Source organism: Elgaria multicarinata, chromosome 1, assembly GCF_023053635.1.
Source record: "Elgaria multicarinata webbii isolate HBS135686 ecotype San Diego chromosome 1, rElgMul1.1.pri, whole genome shotgun sequence".
NCBI classification, from domain to species: domain Eukaryota; kingdom Metazoa; phylum Chordata; class Lepidosauria; order Squamata; family Anguidae; genus Elgaria; species Elgaria multicarinata.
This window is the reverse complement of record NC_086171.1, coordinates 212225759-212238302: the sequence shown is the minus strand read 5'-3', so window position 1 is coordinate 212238302 and position 12544 is coordinate 212225759. Positions and strand designations below refer to the sequence as shown.

The 12544-nt window shown below is 47.7% G+C and overlaps 2 protein-coding genes across 4 annotated transcripts in view; one reads left to right on the top strand and one right to left on the bottom strand.

The window, feature by feature from the left end:
- UCKL1 (uridine-cytidine kinase 1 like 1) overlaps positions 1 to 12544 on the bottom strand; it is a 69060-nt gene that overhangs the window by 49485 nt on the left and 7031 nt on the right. Inside the window, exon 1 of one of the 3 annotated variants that reach the window (XM_063147409.1) lies at positions 7527 to 7899. The exons of the other annotated variants lie outside the window; for them this stretch is intronic. Coding sequence (XP_063003479.1) covers positions 7527 to 7594 — 68 coding nt within the window. The 5' untranslated portion in view covers positions 7595 to 7899. Of the gene's footprint in view, positions 1 to 7526; positions 7900 to 12544 lie in introns of those variants that run through there. 3 annotated transcript variants of the gene reach the window in all.
- LOC134413281 (uncharacterized) lies at positions 2767 to 8416 on the top strand. The gene is made up of 2 exons (XM_063147438.1): positions 2767 to 3034; positions 7999 to 8416. Exons 1-2 carry the CDS (start codon positions 2833 to 2835, stop codon positions 8403 to 8405), a joined length of 609 nt encoding a protein of 202 aa, XP_063003508.1. The 5' UTR covers positions 2767 to 2832; the 3' UTR covers positions 8406 to 8416.

Sequence of the window (12544 nt, the reverse complement as noted above, 5' to 3'; positions counted from 1 at the left end):
CGATCAAAGCATGCACCTTTGGGTAGCCACAAGGAGAAAGAGGGATCAATAGAAATGGGTTATTTCTCCTCTGTGACTGTACTGGTGCTGGCTGCATAACTTAGCAACCCAAAGGAACCTGTTTTTTTGGATTTTATTTTTTAAAATAACCACCATTTTTTTCTTTTTGCCAAAAAGCAATGTTGCGTCTGATACGAGAAAACCTGAGGACGTGTGAGTCAGGCCTAGGTTGGGAGAATGTTCAGTTAGGAATCCCCAGCTCACCCCACAGATCTGCGGTTCCAGAGTTCCTAGAGTGGGGGATGAATGACTTTTAAATCAGCTTCTATCTGTGGGGTAGATAGCCAGCCCTGTGCCCCCATTTCCAGCTTCCTAGAGTCTCTGGCTCAGTTCAGACAACACATCAGTCAACACAGTGTGAAAACTCCACTCAACAGCTGAGGTTTTAGGGGGTATACACGACACGACATGTTCTAACTCCACCGTTGCGTGACTGTGGGCTACCGTGGAGTTGAGTAAAATCCATCCCGACGTTTGATTGACAGTTCTTCCTCCCCTGGTCAAAGAATAATAGAATAGCAGAGTTGGAAGGGGCCTACAAGGCCACTGAGTCCAACCCCCTGCTCAATGCAGGAATCCACCCTAAAGCATCCCTGACAGATGCTTGTCCAGCTGCCTCTTGAAGGCCTCTAGTGTGGGAGAACCCACAACTTCCCTAGGTAACTGATTCCATTGTCGTACTGCTCTAACAGTCAGGAAGTTTTTCCTGATGTCCAGCTGGAATCTGCTTTCCTTTGAGCCCGTTATTCCGTGTCCTGCACTCTGGGAGGATCGAGAAGAGATCCTGGCCCTCCTCTGTGTGACAACCTTTGAAGTATTTGAAGAGTGCTATCATGTCTCCCCTCAATCTTCTCTTCTCCATGCTAAACATGCCCAGTTCTTTCAGTCTCTCTTCATAGGGCTTTGTTTCCAGACCCCTGATCATCCTGGTTGCCCTCCTCTGAACACGCTCCAGCTTGTCTGCGTCCTTCTTGAATTGTGGAGCCCAGAACTGGATGCAATACTCTAGATGAGGCCTAACCAGGGCCGAATAGAGGAACCAGTACCTCCCGTGATTTGGAAGCTATACTTCTATTAATGCAGCCCAAAATAGCATTGGCCTTTCTTGCAGCCATATCGCACTGTTGGCTCATATTCACCTTGCGATCTACAACAATTCCAAGATCCTTCTCGTTTGTAGTATTGCTGAGCCAAGTATCCCCCATCTTGTAACTGTGTATTTGGTTTCTATTTCCTAAATGTAGAACTTGGCAGTTATCCCTATTAATTTTTATTCTGTTGTTTTCAGCCCAGCGCTCCAGCCTATCAAGATCACTTTGAAGTTTGTTTCTGTCTTCCAGGGTATTAGCTATCCCACCCAATTTTGTGTCATCTGCAAATTTGATAAGCGTTCCCTGCACCTCCTCGTCCAAATCATTAATAAACATGTTGAAGAGCACTGGGTCCTCCCGATGGTATCCCATCAGCCACTGCTGCAAAAAAAAAAAAAAACCACAATCCTGGTGGCTCTCCTAGAGTTGCACTCGTGCCTTTCGACGCTCCTCTGTAGCCAGTGGGAAAAGTCAACGCAACGGGAAACTCCACGGAGCCCTCCACACAACACGCCGCACAACAGTTGGGCAGGAACTCTCCTCTGCACAGCGTGGATATTCTGCGTGGAGTGTTTTCCAAAAGAACTCCACCGTTGCGTGGAGTTTTCCCGCCAGACAACATGTTTCTCAACGGTGGTGTAAAAACTCCACCGCGGAGTTCTGAAACCACTGTTGAGAAATGTGTTGTCTGAACTGAGCCTCTGTCTTATCACAACTGCACAGTCTAATGAGGAAGCAGGAAACAGGACAACCCTGAAAGAACTGCTCTGAAAGAAATATTTTAAACACATAGAATAAATACATTAAATGAACTGAGCCCCTGTTGGCTTCCAGAGAGTTTGCCTACACCAGTCTTCCCACCAACCCTGTTGTCCTCCAAATGTGTAGGACTACCCAGCTATGCTGCTGGGGGATAATGGGATTTATAGTCCAACATATCTAGAGGCCACCAGGTTTGGGAAAGCTGCCCTATCCAGGGCTAGGCTGTCCGCAATATTCTTTACTTACAATATTTATATAACACTCCCCATCCAAAGATTCCGCAGCAACGAACAACAAACAGAATAAAAACAGAATAAAACACTATATTAGAATTACATATTTAAAAGAACAAAGTTCTGATAAAACCACAGCCGGGCATTCCGGGAAAGCTACCGAAATTTTCAGGACACACTGGAAGCAATGCAACGTTGGCACCTGCCTGACGCCAAAGGCAGGGAATTCATTAGGAAGGGGGCCATCACCCTGAAGGCTCTGCTCCTGGTGGACTCCAATTAGACTATAGGCCCATGTGGAACCACCAAGAACGTGCCCTCAGATGACCTCAGTGACCGGGCACGTTGGTAAGGGAGAAGGCGCTCTCTGAGGTATCCTGGTCCTAAGTTGTTTAGGGCTTTGTACACTAATACAGAACCTTAGAACTGGCCAGGTAGAGAATAAGCAATACATCTCTGCAAGCAAAATGCAGAGACGCATTGCACCTCTCCCTGCAGCCTCCATCCTCTGGAATATTATAAACCTGAATCAGTTCTGGGGAAAGCAGCTCAGCGTTCATCTCCTTTTCAACTGAGTAATCATCATCACCACCCCAGCTCCCTAGGGGCGGCCGGGGGGGGGGGGAGTTTGGGAGGAAAACAACTCCCAAAGGGCTAAGGTATTTCATGAGGGTTGCTGCTGAGTGATGCTGCAGGCCCAATTAAGGAGCTCACACCATTCCCAGGGTGACGGCGACACGCACAAGCAGTGCCCCCGACTGGGGAAAAACGTGCCCGGCCTGGTTGTTATTCACGCACAAGGAGCTTGCTTCTGCTGCGTTCAAAACTCTGATCTCCGCAGGGATGAAAAAAGGACCCGGGGCTCCTTACCAGCACCAATATTTACAGGTAATTTATATGAGCTCCGTTCGTCACAGCCGTTTAACCATCGCTGAAACAGTTTCCCAGTATAGCAATACCGCCTCTGCACAGGGGCCTTAAAAACACACCAGGCCCCCGTGTCGACGGCGGTGCTTTGGTGCCTGGCTTCCCGGCATCTGCACGGGAAGGAACGCAAGTGCGAACTTTCCCCTTGGCGCTGAGGGGGAAAAGGAACGAGGGAGCAGGAATGAGGCAGCCAGGAGGACGAGCAGAGGAACAGCGGGGGCCCAAACCACCTCTCCTCCCTCTGACCTCCCTCTGGCTGCCCGGTCCTCCCCCCTTTTAATTTTTATTATCTGTATCTGCGCAGCTGCGAAGCTACAGATAATAACAATTAAAAAGTGGGGGAGGAAGGGGCCCGCTCCTCTCCTCCCCGTTTTTTATTTTTTATTCCCATATGTACCTGCCCAGACCCTAAGGTCATCCTCAGGGGTCCTTCTCCGCGAGCCCCTGCCAAAGGAAGTGAGGCAGGTGGCTACCAGGAGCAGGGCCTTCTCTGCGGTGGCACCCCGGCTGTGGAATGAGCTCCCTAAGGAGGTTCGCTTGGCACCTACATTATATGCCTTTAGACGCCAGGTGGAGACCTTTTTATTCTCCCAGCATTTTAACAGTCTATAAATCAATTTGAACTTGGTGTTTTAAATTTGTAATTGCTGCTGTTTTTATCTGGTTGAGCTTTTATATTGTATTTTATAGTATGGTTTTATACTGTTGTTTTGTACTTTGAATGTTTTTAATTTTTGTGAACCACCCAGAGAGCTCCGGCTATTGGGCGGTATAGAAATGTAATAAATAAATAAATAAATAAATAGGTGCGGGGGCCATTTCTCCCCTCCCCCTCATTTTTTAAAATTATTTTCCACGGGGCACAGGGCTCTCCTGAGCTCCGCCCCCTTCTCTGTCCAGCCCTTAGTGACCAATCAGGGGGCACCATGGGTTGCGACAAGCCTCCACTGCCAAAAAAAAATAGGGTTAAGTTCCCAAATTTCTTTCAGCGGAGTTTCTGGGGTTTGGCCCCAGGTGGGTTCACAATGGCGGCTGCCTCATGTAGATGACGTGCCGCTACTGCAAAGCCACCCCGGGGCAAACCCTTCGTGCAGACACGCCCCAGCAGATGGAAAACTGGCAAGTATTCTGGCACAGGCTCTGAAGCCTGGGTTGTGACCGCGGAGTCGCAGAGCAAAACACACACAGGGAAGACTCGCTCTCGGGCACAAACAGGCTTGAGCATCTTGAGTTAGTATGTTTTCAGGGTGTCTGTGGTTTTGATTTAAAGTTTCTAGCCCTCAAGGCTAAGATGCCGTATCTGAAAAACTGGCAGCAGTACTCATCGTAGAAGCCAGGGGGAGGACTGAGCAGGAAGTGCAGTGGCCAATGGGTGGAGCTTTAGAGCCTACAGGTATTTGGGCACACTGCTGAAATGGCGGTATCCAGAGCGAGCCACGCATTTGTAAGACCACTGACTCCATAAACAGGTAAGGTTTATTATTATCATCTCTCTTCTCGCTTGTGGCGGTTTTTCTAGACGAACATGACAGGGTTCGCCAGGTCATGCTGTCTTTTACTGATTCAGGAATTTCCTGAATATTGAGAATGTTTTAAGTATGTCTGCTTTCTGGATGTTGGTGTGGATGTATTTTGGGAAGTTCAGTTTCTAAAGGTTTTCTATATAGTTTTTTAAAAAATGTGATGCCGGTGACTGATGTGACTAACGGAATAATTGTGACCTTTTCCTGTTGCCCTAGTTCTTTAACTTCCGTGGGCAGCGGTGTATATTTCTCTCTCTTCTCCTCTTCCTTTTTTTAACAACATTTTTGTCACTAGGTATTGCTATGTCAATGAGGTACATGTGCTTTTCTTTTTTGTCTATTACTATTATGTCTGGTCAGTTGCAAGTTATTGTCTTGTCCATATGAATTATTGTTGTTGTTGTTATCAATCTTTATTATCGTTATTTTCCCAGGCTTTATCATTATCATCATTATTTTCCCAGGCCCTCTGGGGGTCCCTAAATCGCCACATCCTCTTCCTCAGGCCACACCTACTTATCCTCCCGATCACCGATCATGCGATGGTTTTCGGGCTTTTTTTGGCAGTGTTTTCTCCATTCTAAAAGCTCAAAATGTCCCCTCTAAGGGAGTAAGAGCTTTAAATCTAAAATATGTTGGTATTTTTTTTATATTTGGCCCTGCCTTTTTTGGAATGTGACAGAGAGCTTCTCCAATACTGGTTTCGGGTGATCTTCCTTCCTTCCATGAAACTGTCTAATCCAGCCTTCCTCAACCTGGGGCGCTCCAGATGTGTTGGACTGCATCTCCCAGAATTCTGGGAGTTGTAGTCCAACACATCTGGAGTGCCCCAGGTTGAGGAAGGCTGATCTAATCCTTTTTTAAAAAAAAGATGGTGAATTTCAGCCATTTGGGACCCATTATTTGGAGAATGGTTTCTTTCCTCTCCTTAACCTAACACACTTCAGTTTCATTGGGCAACCCCTGATTCTTTGCATTCAAGAAAATGTCTCTTCATCTACTTCCTCCATGCATGCATATTTTTACAAATCCCTCCGCCACATTCAATTAAACTTAAGTCCCAAATTTTCAGAAACGATTCCTGAATGACTTGCTTCCAGGATACTGGCCCTTGTTCAGACAACATGCTGCTTAACCACAAAATGCATTCCTTTATCCCTTTTGTGCTTAAGCAGCGTGGTTTAGCGTGTTGTCTGCACGGGGCCCACTGAAAACCACGGGTGAAAATGTCAACCTTCGGGAGACACCGACAAGGTTGGGAGACGTTATTGCAGCAAGAGAGGAAGTGCGTAGATCAGGTACAAATTCAGTGCGCATCTGTCACCCAAACACACCATGGGAAAAATGAGCTGCAATGGGAGGATTTGATGCTCACAGTGTTGGGATGACAAAGGATGAGATGTCAACAGAATGAAATTTAATAGGGAGAAATGCCAAGTTCTACATTTAGGAAATAGAAACCAAATGCACAGTTACAAGATGGGGGATACTTGGCTCAGCAATACTACAAACGAGAAGGATCTTGGAATTGTTTTAGATCACAAGCTGAATATGAGCCAACAGTGTGATATGGCTGCAAGAAAGGCAAATGCTATTTTGGGCTGCATTAATAGAAGTATAGCTTCCAAATCGCGTGAGGTACTGGTTCCTCTCTGTTCGGCCCTGGTTAGGCCTCATCTAGAGTATTGCGTCCAGTTCTGGGCTCCACACTTCAAGAAGGACGCAGACAAGCTGGAGCGTGTTCAGAGGAGGGCAACCAGGATGATCAGGGGTCTGGAAACAAAGCTCTATGAAGAGAGACTGAAAGAACTGGGCATGTTTAGCCTGGAGAAGAGAAGATGGAGGGGAGACATGATAGCACTCTTCAAATACTTAAAGGGTTGTCACACAGAGGAGGGCCAGGATCTCTTCTCGATCCTCCCAGAGTGTGGGACACAGAATAACGGGCTCAAGTTAAAGGAAGCCGGATTCCAGCTGGACATCAGGAAAAACTTCCTGACTGTTAGAGCAGTGCAACAATGGAATCAGTTACCTAGGGAGGTTGTGGGCTCTCCCACACTAGAGGCCTTCAAGAGGCAGCTGGACAACCATCTGTCAGGGATGCTTTAGGGTGGATTCCTGCATTGAGCAGGGGGTTGGACTTGATGGCCTTGTAGGCCCCTTCCAACTCTGCTATTCTATGATTCTATAATCTTTATAATACCTATTATTTGTTCATCTTAAAAACAAGGATGGGAGATGAGAACACGACACACAGAGTCAGATGGACAAACAATATAAAAGGATCATATTTGTTCTGTCCCGGGCCTGATTTAATCCACAATAACATCCACAATCCTAACTGTGCACTCACAGTCCTGAACGGATTAAAATAATCTTTCAGATCACAAAACGCATTGAAATGGGGTTAAAAATCCACTTTTGAGAAGTACTACTGATCCCTTGCCCCAACTAGCATAAAGGTCCACTAAGGGGAAAGTCAACATGCCTTCTGTTTGATCGCTTGAAAGAGGCACGTTTTATTAGGAGCGCTTCTCCCATACAAAACACATTTCGCTCCCGAGCCGTGGGCGGGGTTACAGAACAATTCACAAAAGGACCAGCCCAGCAAATACCTTATTAGATGGATGCTGAGCAGAAATCCAAAGCTGACAGGTTCTGCCCCAAAGTGCATCTCCCCATTATCTGCAAAACAGTCTTGCTTAGGGATGTAACACCTCTTGCTTTGCACATGAACCCTATTCCCCGTAATGAAATCATTCCTCTTTCGTTTAGCACCCCCATGAAGAAGCAGACCCTCGCCTCGCCTCGCCTCTCATTCTCCACCACCTCTGTTCGCTGTTTCCGAAAAACCATCCCTAGTGCGTCGGACCGCCCGTTAACTCGCAGGCAAACCAGGAGGTGAAAGCCCAGCACGCTGCACTACTCACCTGCCTTCCGCTCCAAGGGCCCAGCAGCCAGAGATCCTGACTCCCGAGTAGATAGGGGACCTGCTCATCCCGCCTTGGCTGCAGAAGGGGCCGCGGCCGAGATTGGAAACGCTTCCGGTGTTTTGACCCTGGGAGAGTTTACTGGTTGTGTGAGCGTGCCGACGTTTCGCTTTGGGGTTTCATCCCTGCCTCCAAGCATTCAGAGCCTCTAGGAAGGAGACTACACGTGTTCTGCCCATGGTGGGAATAGGGAAAGCAGGCCTCTCTTCCGAGAAGGAGGGAAGGAAATTGGGGATTGGGAGAGGGTACCAGAGAACTCAAGAACACCCGAAAAAGTCCGGTGTGACACCAGCAAGGGGAGAAGGGGGAAAAAAGAGAGAGAACTGGACGGAGAGTAGCCAACACGCGTAAGAGGACAGCTTAACCTAGAGATTATGTTCATTACCTGATATTAATAGCACTGACTTTGCAGAGAGAAGAGCAGTCACACAGCCCGGCCCGGAGCAGCCCCTCCGCTCCAGGAACACCAAAACACGGCTGGCCAAAGGCCACACACAGCTGCTTCTGACATTCAGAGCGGATCCCGGGCCGGATGGAAAAGCCGGGGTAAGCGGCTGGGGCTTCATCGGACCAGCCGGTTCAGTTATTACGTCTGCTCTAACCGGCCGCCCAAGGTCTCACGCAGATTGCTATTTGAGATCCTTTGACCCGGAGATCCTGGAGCCTGGCTCCTTCTGCGTGCAAAGCGACATGAAGCGATGGGACAGTGGTGGAACTATGGGCCTGTCCCCGAATAGAGGGAACTACCCGAAGAAGCGAAGATCCATTAGCCGCGATGGTTCACTCGGAAGGTCGGAAGCCCTCCCGGGACACAGGTAGGAGAGTTGTTCAATCGGGAATGCCAGGGACGAACCTGGGACTTTCTGCAAGCACAACGCCCGTGCCCCTGCACTCTGATAACTTGGCACCTTTCGAGATAACAGAGGTACAGTAAGACAGGCAATGAAGGGAATTCTCATCTTAGCTGGCTGGAGAACCTAAAACATCAATAAGAATCACGGTACCACGGGGGACAGAAGAAGCAGACGATGGTAAATGGCTCGTTGCGGATTGAGAACTGTATGTTCCTGCTGGCTCGCAGCTAGAAATTTGGGACTTGAGGCAAAGGGTATCCTAGGACGGGGTGTGTGTGTGTGTGTGTGTGTGTGCGTGCACAGAAAGTTGATCTCCAGATGGATTTTAGCTCCCAGCATTCCTGACCATCGACCGTGCTGGCAGGGGCTTCTAGCAGTTGAGATTTACCTCTGGAGATTTACCTTCTACTCAACCCTGATTGAGAAGGCACCGTTAAAGAATCCATGGAAAAAGGCAGGGAGGCGGGAACTAAACCAAGTAGTCCTACATGTTTACAGTTCATTATTGTATTCAGTCATTTTAAATAAAATGAGAGAGGAAGGAAGGGACAAGTATTTGTCGATCGTTCTGGTCCTTGGACAGAATAATGGAAGCTGGGACCAAGTTGCTTTCTCTCAAACAGGTAGACTATTTTTTGCATGGTTCCCCCCCCCCCCCACCGCCCCTTGTATCTCCACAAGCAAAAAAGATAGCGGCTTGCTTTTAAAGATTGCAACGGAAATTAGAGAAGGTTGTCACACAGAGGAGGGCCAGGATCTCTTCTCGATCCTCCCAGAGTGCAGGACACGGACTAATGGGCTCAAGTGACAGGAAGCCAGATTCCGGCTGGACATCAGGAAAAACTTCCTGACTGTTAGAGCAGCACGACAATGGAACCAATGAGCTAGGGAGGTGGTGGGCTCTACCACACTAGAAGCATTCGAGAGGCAGCCGGACAACCATCTGTCAGGGTTGCTTTGAGGTGGATTCCTGCGTTGAGCAGGGGGTTGGACTTGATGACCTTATTGGCCCCTCCCAGCAATCCTATTCGGTGATTTTATGTTTCAAAGGCAGCCTCTACCGGGGACTGAACCAGGCAATGCAGATAGAATCATAGAATAGCAGAGTTGGAAAGGGCCTACAAGGCCATCAAGTCCAACCCCCTGCTCAATGCAGGAATCCACCCTAAAGCATCCCTGACAGATGGTTGTCCAGCTGCCTCTTGAAGGCCTCTAGAGTGGGAGAGGATGCTCTGGTCCTTCCTGTATGGCAGGGATGTGGATCCTCCAGCCTGTGGAAGTCCCGCATCCGGCCTACGGAGGCTCTGCGGGTCCTCCAGAGTGGCGGAGCGTGGCCTTTAAGTACCACCACTTTGAGGAATCCCCGCTGTTACCCCAAGCTTGGAGATAATTGCACGGATATGGGGTGGGTGGGAGGTGGGGAATTCGACCTGGCGCAAGCTGAGGGACTTTGCGCAGCGTGTGCTGCCCCCAAGGGGATGACGGCTGCTGGGAAAAACCACCAGGAACTCGGCTGGTGCCGGCAGGAGCATTCCTCCTGTGCTCACTTGTCCACACGACTCCCAGCACAGAGAAAGGCAAAATGGCCGGCGGAATGCTGTTAGTGGACATGACCACACCCACTGATGTCATTCGGCCCACAGACAGCATGGTTTGAGTGTGTGTGGGGGGGGATAGGTGGTGTTCTGGCCACCACCTCATGGTTCTGCACCCCCTGCTCCAAAGGGTGGAATAAGCAAGTGTGGAGCTTTCCAGAAGGCAGGCGCTGTTACAACTCGCATGTTTTTCTTCCTTCCTGGTCATTGTTCCAATCCAGCGATGCTTAAAGCGCTCCACTCGCTGATAAATGTTGGCCAGCCTACCGTTCCGAGTTTCTCTGACAGCCAGTTCTAAGCTCACACGGCGAGGAACCTGCTGCAGAGAAAAGCAGAACCGTGCAACAAGTGACACAAAGAATGCATGGGATTTCCTGCACAAGGAATCCTACCTTCGCAGTAAAAGCACTAGCACACGAAACAGCAGGGGCTTTTTTTGCTAGATCAAGCTGTGTTTGCAGTGTGCTCTTATAATTGTATTTATTTATTTATTTATTTATTTATTGCACTTATATACCGCTCCCATAGCCAGGGCTCTCTGGGCGGTTTACAGAAATTCTAAAATTAAGATTAAAATGCGTATACAAAATTTAAAATTCTAAAGCACAGAACATACACACTTAAAGCATTAAAAACCATTAAAAAACTAAACATGTGGGTGATTAAGATGTGCCGCCATATGCCTGGGCAAAGAGGAAAGTCTTAACCTGGCGCCGGGAAGATAGCAGCGTTGGCGCCAGGCGAGCCTCGTCAGGGAGATCATTCCAGAGTCTGGGGGCCACCACCGAAAAGGCCCTGTCCCTCGTTGCCACACTCCGAGCCTCTCTCGGAGTAGGCACCCGGAGGAGGACCTTAGATGTTGAACGTAGTGACCGGGTATATTCACGGTAAAAGACAATTGTAAAAGGTTTTTTACGTCCTGTGTTGTCTCATTCCTGGTTTTATATGTACTTTTACAGCCTCCCTGGAGAAGGCGTAAAAAAACAAGAGTCTGAAATGCGCTGGGCTTTTGCACAATAAACTTTTCTATAGCATCCTGAGACTTCTCTTCCTTTTTGTGTACATTAAGGACGGAACATCAAGGTATATAGAATTCCAGCTTAAGGGAGCAATCCTATGCATATGTAGACAGAAAAAAAGTCCTATAACTCCCAGCATTTCCCGGCCAGCGTAGGATGATGCCTTATGTGATTTTATTTAATAAAAATAAATTAACTAACTATATGTATCAATAAGCTATTATTGAACCACTGAGAGATTCTCTTATATTCAGTGGTATATAAATGTTACAAAACAAATCAATAAAATTAGAACAACAATAAGAACTATTGAGAGTGAGAATGTTGTGACTGGGGTGACTTTGGGCCAGTCACTGACTCTCAGTCCAGCCTACCTCACAGGGTTGTTGTTGTAACGATAAAATGAGGAGGATTGCGTATGCCGCCTTTAGTTTGTTGGAGGAAAAAGGGCAGGATATAAATGCAATAAATCAATAATAAATTGTTGTTGTTGTTGTTACCTGCGGGATCGCCTCCTCCCGTACAATCTGCCCCACACACTCAGGTCCTCTGGGGAGAACTTACTCTCCAGTAAGCCAAAACTAGGCTGACAATCGTTACCCAGAGGACTTTCTCTTCTGCCACTCCGAGACTGTGGAATGGCCTGCCTGAATTTAAGAAAGCCATGAAGACTGATCTCTTCCAACAGGCCTACCCAGTCGAATTTTAAGATGTCTGACTGTTATTTTAATAATGCATTTGCTTTATATGTTTTTAATCAGTTTAATGTATTTTATAGTATTCTCATATTCAATGTGGTTACCCGCCTCGATCCAGAGGGAGTAGTGGGTAATAAATAAATGATGATGATGATGTAGCATAGGCTAAGAATATACGTCCCTGCCCCACAAGGCTTACAATATTAAACTTTTACTAAAAATAAATAAATCACAAACCAGTGGTGAAATGGACCAGAACAAACTTGTGCTTCAGATGTTCAAAAGTGGTAGAAGCGGAAGTGAACATTTCCATTCACCAAGGAGATCATGCAAGTGGAAAAGAACTTTCAAAATTCGTAGTCACCATCATAGGACCACTGTTCCTTTGGGGGGTGGGCTCCATACCAAGGGTTCACAATATTTGACTTGATCCTCACTCAGTATTCCCCCCCCCCATGAGAGTTTGTGAGTGGCTCCCCCCCACCCCCAATCGGCCAATGGGATGGCAACATCCCCCCCTAGCGGCAAAAAACCACGAATCGGCAGGCGCCTACATCAAAGACACGGATGCACAGAGAAAGCTTCCGCCCCTTCTTCCGCAAATACTTGATCCTCACTTGGAGCATGCACAAAAGAATGCAGAGTCACGGCAGCCTGTCAAGAAGGGAGTTCCAACCGCAAGAGATAAGCAAGAATAATTTTATTTAAGCTAGTGGTTTATACTGAAAACGGGGCCCTCCAGATAGAATGGCTGCAGCAGCAGAGGTGGGTATGGTGCCAAATCAGTAGGCT

What these genes read in the sequence shown, in the direction of transcription:
- LOC134413281 (XM_063147438.1), top strand. Translation starts at nt 2,833, where the DNA reads ATGCTGCAGGCCCAATTAAGGAGCTCACACCATTCCCAGGGTGACGGC. An exon ending in ACCAGCACCAATATTTACAG is followed by an intron (nt 3,035 to 7,998) that starts GTAATTTATATG and finishes CTGACTTTGCAG; the next exon opens with AGAGAAGAGCAGTCACACAG.